Source organism: Nestor notabilis, unplaced genomic scaffold (assembly GCF_000696875.1).
Source record: "Nestor notabilis isolate BGI_N333 unplaced genomic scaffold, ASM69687v1 scaffold944, whole genome shotgun sequence".
Lineage (NCBI taxonomy): Eukaryota > Metazoa > Chordata > Aves > Psittaciformes > Psittacidae > Nestor > Nestor notabilis.
The window spans coordinates 1-8,633 of record NW_009926655.1 but is presented as its reverse complement, the minus strand read 5'-3'; the positions used below and the strand labels follow the sequence as shown (position 1 = coordinate 8,633).

Sequence of the window (8,633 nt, the reverse complement as noted above, 5' to 3'; positions counted from 1 at the left end):
TCAGGCTCCAGCAGCCCAATTTTCCCTGGCTTAAGATGTATGGGCAGTGAAAATTGGTACCAGCATGCATACTAATTCATAATGAAATCACTACATCTCATAGCCTGAAAACATGTCATCAGCCTCTTGGACCTGTGAAGTTGAGCTAAGTGGAGTCAGATTCTCGTTTTAACTCTACTTCCCTTTTACTACAATTAGTGAAACACCATGACCTGTCTCATAGAATAATTTTATGAATACTCAGGTCTGAAGAAACATTTCTGCCCTCACAACACCACAGGAGAAATGAGCAAACCTTTACAGAAACACACAGGCATTGCACCAGTCACTTGATCCCATGTTTTCCACCTCAAAGAGGTATACATTTTTAGCTCTACTGTGTCCAGGCTACTAACCTTGATGACACAAACTAATACCACAACAGGCAAAGTCAGAACACTCTAAAAATTCCTTCTCCTAGGGAGGTAGTGAAATACTCTAGAGTAGAATCATAGAAACAATGATTCTAGGGGACGAAGAAGCAGACAAGCTTGGTGAGCAATATCCAACAAGGACAACATTTGGGTGATGCACAGCCATCCCTAGAGGCCCTGCTTCTGTCCTGCTCTACAGTCTGAGGACTTGAGAAATGTCAAAGCATGGAAAGCCTGAAAGAGCAGCACATCATCCCCTTGCTTTTCTTTAAGTCTTGCCAAGGACAGACACTGGAAGCTGACCTATAGTGCTTATGAAAACATTTGCAGTTCTGTCCTTGAATTAAGCAGGAAATATTATTCATGTAATGAATAAACACAGCCAGAACATAATCCAGAGCATTGGAGGGATATTTTTAGAAGAGATGAAGGGTTTTTTAAGACTTTCACACATTTTGTGGGCTTATTTCAAAGACCCACACTTGATTTGGTAACATCTCTTGCACTTCAGAGGACAAGATATATTAGTGCTGCAGGCAGCTGGGCTCCAGGCAAGTGGATCTACAGTGGTTGAATAGCCACAGCCTGCTGGAAGTTGCTACAACTCCAGTAGATTATATGAAAAAGATGTCAGAATGTGAAGTCAAAGCCAAGAAAAGATGTGCAATATATTATATATGGCAAATGTTGGGCACTGTGGGCTTTCCTTCTCTCACTAGTGGAAGAATAACAGCAACTACCTCAATTTTGACAGTGAGATTGGATAGACAAGAGGAAGAAGCTGCACAGATACTACATGAATAAATATAGCACTAAATGCAGGGGAAACCTCTATCTGCGAGTTGATGTGTGCATGTGCATCTACAAACACACGTCAAGTGAGCTGTTCAGGTACTACAGCTTCTTGGGCTGGCATAAGTGGATGTGGCAATAGACTGTGAGGGAACCGTCTCCATATCATTCCATCTGTGAAAAGGTGTTTTCAATTAGTACTGTCATGCAGCAGCTGATGTTTGGTATCCACAGTAGACAATAAATGATGTCTTTGGGTTTTTTTGCTTAGATATAATAATTTTGGAGTAAACAACCATTTGTTCCTCTTTCTTTTCCAGTGTAAAGACAGCCGCAGACTTATCGATAAAGGAGAAAGTTCTCAAGTGGCTCAGGCAGGTGCAGCTTGCGGACTGCATATAGACATGACCGACCCAGATGTTTTCTGATACACAGCCGGCACAGCTGGGCAAGGCTTGCAGGACCTGGGGGGAAAAAAGGAAAGAACAAGAACCCCCAACCTCACCATCAGTATAAGTCAGAAAGCAACAAACACCAGCAAGATTTGCAAATCATATTAAACACTACACAATGATTTGCTGAAGTCAGGGAGAGCTAAATATATTATTGTTCATATTTAATATCTGTTGTCAAAGTTGGTTTAGTGACTTGAAAAATACGAGCACTAAAAACCTCTTTCTGCATGCATGGCTAGGCTCTTCTGCATCTTTTCTTGACCAAAAACTTATAATACCATAAAAGTGTCTGCGCTGCAGAGAGAGCTCCAGAGTGCATAGCCCTTACTCAGGATATAAGAAAACTCCCAGTGGTGGCGTAAGAATAAAGGCAAGAGTGATTACGGAGAGCTACAGAGGTGCTCAGTGTAGACCATCCGTAATTGGGTGGACGTGGCAAATGCAGTTAGTTGTTCATATATAGAGAGACATCAGCTCCTGATGTCTCAGCAGGTACCTCCACAAATAGTAACTGCAGCTTAGTCTTTTCACGTGACCACACTGTCTCAGAATATTTATGTATGTCTGTCAGTCTATCAGTGTTCCTCAAAATAATTTCTTACTATGTCATCCAATTTTAATTAAATCTGACTGAAAGAAAAACATGTCAAAGATAGAAAGTCTCCAAAAGTTTTGTGCAAAAAGACATCAAGGTTTAAATAAATAAATAAATAAATAAATAAAATAAAATTAAATAAATAAATAAATAAATAAATTCATTAATAGCTAAATAATGGATGAGAGGTCATTTCACCCTTCCCTTGCTTTGGGGTAAAGGTTGCTGCATGTGAAAAACTCTTGTTAAACATTGGAGAGTCCACTGGTAGGGAAACCGTCGGAGGACTTACTGAGCCCACAGTGAGGCCAGTCTGAGCAGCAGTGCTGCCCTGGTGGCTTCCCCATGGGGTGACCAGGCAGATGCCCCTAGCCCACCACGGGTCAGGTGAGGGGCACAGCAGGTGCAAAAACACTGGAAATGAGGTTCCATTGCTTCTGCAGCTTCATGCTTGCATGTGCAAATGCAACTTGCTAGTGAATGTGTCCCTGCCTCTCTTTTGCTTTCCTCTTGCTGGAGCTGCTCCAGGTTGAACCTTTACTCCTGCTCAGACATGCTCAGCTTTTGAGCCCTATCTCAGCCCTGCCCCTCCAGTTTCTGGCCAAATAGTAGTGATCGCAGCAGTATCTGGCAAGCAATGGGTAGAGATGTGTGCTTAAAAGCCAGTCCTTACATCTTCCAGGTAACCAGTGCTTTTACTACTGGAAAATTTAGGAGCTTAAACAGACTGATAATGCTCCCTCTGAGCAGAAATTCATAGAAGTCAGGGGGTAGAAGGAAAACTCTTCAACCTGGGGATGCTAATTTCAAACAGAAGGACCTCAAAAAACACAGAAGTACTGGAAAAGGGCAGTCGCAGATGTTAGATCTGCAAAGTATCTGACAGAGGAACTGAAGGGACAGGTAAGAAAAATGAGGGAACTGAATTTCTGAAAAGTGAAGAGCCAGCAGGAGCTGACGTGCCACTATAGTCCCCCTGGCTGTAAGGGAGGAGAGGGTGACAACCTGAAAGGGGAAATCAAAAAGAAAGTTCATGAAGAGAAAGTTATTAATACTGGGATATTTCTTTGCCTACACTAACTCTTGTTCACACAGGTCAACTGGAGCTCTGCCTTTGCTCACACAGCCTGCCACTGCTGAGCCCTGAACATCTCAGATGCAGGGACAGAAGTCACAAGAGGTGAAAAGCATTCAAGCACAAGTCCTCCCAGAAGGCTTTAGACATGACAAATTAAAGCTCTGCATGAAAAGCCACAGGGAAAGGGAGTAGGGCAGAAGATATTAAGCCAATGTTTCATTTCCTCCTTAAAGCCCACCTGTGTGCAGACAGCCGGAACAAAGCCTATGTGCAACACTGACAGTATTAATTTACCATCTAAGAGCTATTTTGCAGCTGGAAGTGGGTTCTCCATGCACATCATGCTTTGCTCTTTGGTGGGGAGCGAGTAGGCTCAGAAAGGTGGCAAGCTGCCTGCATAGGGGAGCACCATTCACCTTCCATGTTGACTAAGTCCCAGGGGGTCATAGATCATCTAACAGGGTACCAGTGAGCTGGGAAACAGAGAGGCTAGAGGAAAGGGGGGACTTAATTCAGCATGTCCATATCCCAGGGATATTGCTATTGAATGCGTCAAGTTCTGGCTGTATGTGGTACAGGTGAAAATGACACAAGAAGATCTAGATTCATTTATGCTCAGAAGTTTCTTCCAGTAGACTGGAAAAACAATTTTAAGGAGGCTGAAAGTAATCTGCAAGAAGCACTGCTGGTTTGTGCTCGTGTTGCAGCCCATTGAACCACATGGAAGAGCTCTGTGATGTGAAGCTGAATAACCAACCGGGCAAATAGCTTTGTTTTCTCCTGGCAACTGAAGGCACACACGTTCATGTTGCCTTTTCTGCAGGAAGCAGGACACTGAGCAATGGTGTTAGGTTGAACAGAAGATGGTGGTACTAAAATGTTATCATAGAATTATAGAATCATAGAATAGTTAGGGTTGGAAAGGACCTTAAGGTCATCTAGTTCCAAACCTCTTGCCATGGGCAGGGACACATTATCTATGAATAAACTCTCATGGCAGTTTTTAATCCTTAGAGTCCCGATAGGTAAATACATATAATTTTGCCTCAGAAGACAGAAAAAGAAAAGCATGGAAAAACTGACCAATTTACCCAATGAAACCCTAACACTTGGTGGCAGATCTAGCAGCAAAATGGAGATATCTCACTCATTTCTGTGTCATGTGCTGCAGAATTGAAATAGGTAGAGAAAACAAGATAACTTATATAGAGCATCACTTATAAAAACAGTCAAGAAAATGTACTTAGGTAAAATAAACAAATGCTGTTCTGCTTTAAAAAAAAAAAGAAAGAAGAAAGTAAACCATTACCTTCCCGAAGCAAAAGTGCCTGCTCCACTTTGCTGTTGGGTACGGCAAGATCCAGGGCACATTTGAGTTCAGCATTTCTGCATTTTGGGTTAGCACCATAGTCTGTCAGCAAGACGACTACCTCTACATTGGATTTCCTTGCTGCTGCGTGGAGTGGGGTGTCTAATCGCTTCCCCATGTTAACATTGGCTCCTTGAGTGAACAAGAGTGTGGTTAGATCTGGGAGGCAGGAGGGACTGTCTGAACCCACATCACACGGGCTGGTTTCCACCTGTAGCCTCAATAACTGAAGGGGATGGATGGCACACAGACCTCCTTCATTTCTTTCAATAGAAGCAGTGCAAAACTTAGCAGGTCAAATACCTGCTGTGTAAAAGTCCTCTGAGCCACCAAACCCTGTCTGCGATAGACAGGACTGAGCAGTTTAACCTTCAACCCAATGGATGTTCAAAGACTACCATATGCTCTGTAAATTTGTTAAAAACATAAAATCTACCATGGGTTATGTTAAGTTAATTATTGAGGAGGGAGGAACCCTTTAGGTATCTAATTTTAATAACTCTGGGAGCACAGAAAGTGACATGCTTGCCCTAGGCTCCGCAGGCATTAGGAGGGGCCCCACTTTGAGCAGGTCAGCTAATGTACACTGACAGCAAAAATTTATGCTAGCTCATAGACTTTGCCTGGACCTGCAGTGATTATTCTTTCAAACAGCTTTACTGCTGTCTTCATCATCCACTGAGAAGTGCTTAGCATGGCAGTTTATCATAATCACAAGTTGATTCTGGTCACTAGTATTAGCCAGCATTGCCCATGCTTTGTGTTATCATTCTAGAAAACTAAAAGTATTCTATTTTCACATTCAGACAGTCTCTGAGAGGTCTCTGTAATTAGGGCTTTCTTTCCTGAGGAAATGATAAATTCTTCAGGAATGTAGGTGAAATTTTTAATAGCCTGAAATGAGACTCACAGCCTCATTTGGGAGACTGAAATGAGGCTCCCAAACACGTTTTGTGGGAATAACCCACAATGATTGCAGTGGAGAGGCAGCCTGGAGAGACCAGCAGCACTGGCTCACACCACCACAGCTGTCCTCTGTCCCCTTTTCCAGGTGTACCTAGCTCCAAAAGCTTCTTGACGCAGTCTGTCCTCTGGTATGTGCAAGCCACATAGAGGGGGGTCCCATGCTGCGGGTCTTCTTGGTCAATGTCAACTTCATGGGCCAGAAGGATCTCCATGCACTCCCTGTGACCTGTGGAAAGAAGAGGAGCTGTGACTCTGGAGTTCTGCAGAGCAGAATACACCCCAATACAAACACTGAGGCACAAGAGCTGGGAATAAGCCAAGCCTATTCATCTGCACCAGTACAGACAAGTTGGGGTTTTTTAAAATATTTTAACATCAATAAAAGATGTATTCCTCAGATATTGTTAGTTTCACTCAGAGCCTGAATGTTACCTCTCTTGACCGCTTCATGAATGGGTGAAGGAAGGTGGTTCCTGAGCTGTGGCTTGGCTCCAAATTCAAGCAGCATGTTGACACAGGCCACGCTGCCACTGCAGCAAGCATTAAACAGAGGAGTGATCCCATCGATGGTGACTGCATTGACCTGGAACAGCAATACATGCTCAGGATAATCCAATTCAAGGGGAACGCCCTTGCAGCATGCCTCTTGTGCACACCAGAAATGCACCCGGAAAAGATGCTTGTCTTGCTTAATTTCAGGATTGATTTTGTTAACAATTTTCAGAGTTATATGTTGTGGCACAGCACATATAACATTCTCCTGTAAGGTCTGCCCTCTTTCCCAGATAGCTAGTGCCGTAAGGCAGCAACACTGCCTGCTGTCAATGCTCCTCCCAGAGTTCTTCAGAAAATCCAGATTTTAATTCTTATTTTTTTTTAAATGTGGAGAACTTGAGTATCTTCATGACTGCTTAGTTTGCACCAACCCAAAGCCAGAGTACGCTCTGTTGAAAATGGCTGTGTTTTTAAACAAAAACATTCACTTTACGTTTAATACTTTCACTTGAAAACACAGCTCCAGCAGAAGAAATATTCATGGAAATATAGTCTTAACCCCAAACAGAAAAGGAGCTTGAAAGCATTTGTGTCCATATGCAAGGGTGTGTATGGGTGTGTGTGTAAAAGGGAATGAATTTCCCTCCTCTACCTCTGATGTAAAGACCTGGCAAGAACCATCGTCTGTCATTCTCTGCTGGGACTGCATAGTCTGTGGCTTGCACTGTGCACAGCAGTGTAGCTACTATGTTTAACTATATATAGCAAGCCCTCAGAGGCAATGTACACAGCAAATCTGCATGTCTTTAATTCTGTGGCACACTGGAAGAAGGGCAATGGATTATTGCACATGGCAATTTGTGTGATTTCCAAAACAGGGAGAAGAGGAAAGAGACAGGAGAGGAAAGGCTGGAGAAGTCCTGGGCCACCAGGGAAGCTGGAAAACTTTGCTACCTGTGCAAGCACACAGCTGCATCACAAAGGGGTTGGAAATACAGAGTAGAAATACTTCGGCTCACAAAAATTAACCATAATTTCTCTTTAAAGCAGAGAAAGGCAGTGACGTTTAAGAACCTATTGGTTTATCATGGGTAATTCATCAGTGGACCACCTGCAGCTGATACTTTCCTAGATAACATTTTTTTTTGTGTTCATTTGAACTTGACTTGACTACAGTGCTGTGTGAGTTAACTTCTTTTCCCATAAGGTGCTTTTCCCACAATTACAAGCCAGTTCTTTTCATTTCCAGTGATTCAATCTTTGCCAATGCAAGGCCACATTCCCCCATGTGAAGCTGCACTTGCAGATTGATTAGGCAGGTACACTGGAGGAGGCAGCCCCTGCTCCTTGGTGCATCCTGTGCTTGCTCACCTGCATGGAAAGACAGTGGCAGGGAGAACAGACCTGACTAGACTGTAGTGATAGGACAAGCGGTAATGGGTTCAAACTTAAATAGGAGAGACTTAGGTTGGATATAAGGAAGAAGTTCTTTGGTACGAGGGTGGTGAGGCGCTGGCACAGGTTGCCCAGAGAAGCTGTGGCTGCCCCATCCCTGGCAGTATTCAAGGCCAGGTTGGATGAGGCTTTGAGCAAGCTGGTCTAGTGGAAGGTGCCCCTGCCCATGGCAGAGCGGTTGAAACTAGGTGATTTTAAGGTCCTTTCCAACCATAGCCATTCTATGATTCTATGACAGGGTCAAGAGGTAGCCAAGCCAGCACAGTAGGGGGTGATACTAGGTACTACAGCATAGGGGACATCTGTCTGCTCAGATTTTGGAGCTCAAAATGCAGTTTCCTCTTCCTGAAATTGCAAGGATCCAATTAAGACTGCAACAGCATCATCACTACAGATCCCAGATTCTTTGTTGATCTTCCTCCCTTCATTTTAATTGCAAATCTAAACTATCCCTTATCCTTCACAGCTCCCAAAACAGCAAAAAGAAAGAAATAGCTGATGTCTTGGGGGTATCTGTGTTTCAGACAGATTGCATGCTACTCCCCTTATCTCCCCAGTGTCATTGGGCAGATGCAACTGGAGCTGCTGGAGGCACTTTGTGAGTCTACCAGCACCATTTCACAACCAGGCCAATGATTCAGGCAAGCTGTTAACCAAGGGTAAGAAAGGTGATAAGTGAAGAAGAAATTTGACTTCTCTGGTTTCCCTCTCCACTGGATACTGGTTTAACTGGTAAAAGAGAAAAGAATAGCAAGATAGCTGTTGTGGAGTAAATAGTTTGGTAAAAAAAATGGAAATAAAGAAGAACACAGCAAGAAAGGAGAGCAGCAGAATGCACATGTTTTCCCAGAAGTTAAAAAATAGCCTGTTGACTTTATTTATGAACAGAGAGCAGAGGGAAAGCAAAAACCAAAACCATCAGAGCTATATATTATACCAGGAATAGGTGGATTTCTTAGGAAACCAACAGGTAGTTTGGAGGCGATTCTCTGAGTTATAAAAAGACAATGTTATT

At 43.2% G+C, this 8,633-nt stretch overlaps 1 protein-coding gene across 1 annotated transcript; it reads right to left on the bottom strand.

Moving 5' to 3' along the window:
* Window positions 1–1,544: 1,544 nt before the first annotated feature.
* On the bottom strand, window positions 1,545–6,251 carry LOC104405034 (ankyrin repeat and SOCS box protein 11-like; the record flags this gene model as incomplete). Its single annotated transcript, XM_010013625.1, has 4 exons — window positions 1,545–1,669; window positions 4,643–4,834; window positions 5,760–5,894; window positions 6,101–6,251. Coding segments are annotated over 4 exons (603 nt in total), but the record flags the coding sequence as incomplete, so codon positions are not given.
* Window positions 6,252–8,633: the final 2,382 nt, after the last annotated feature.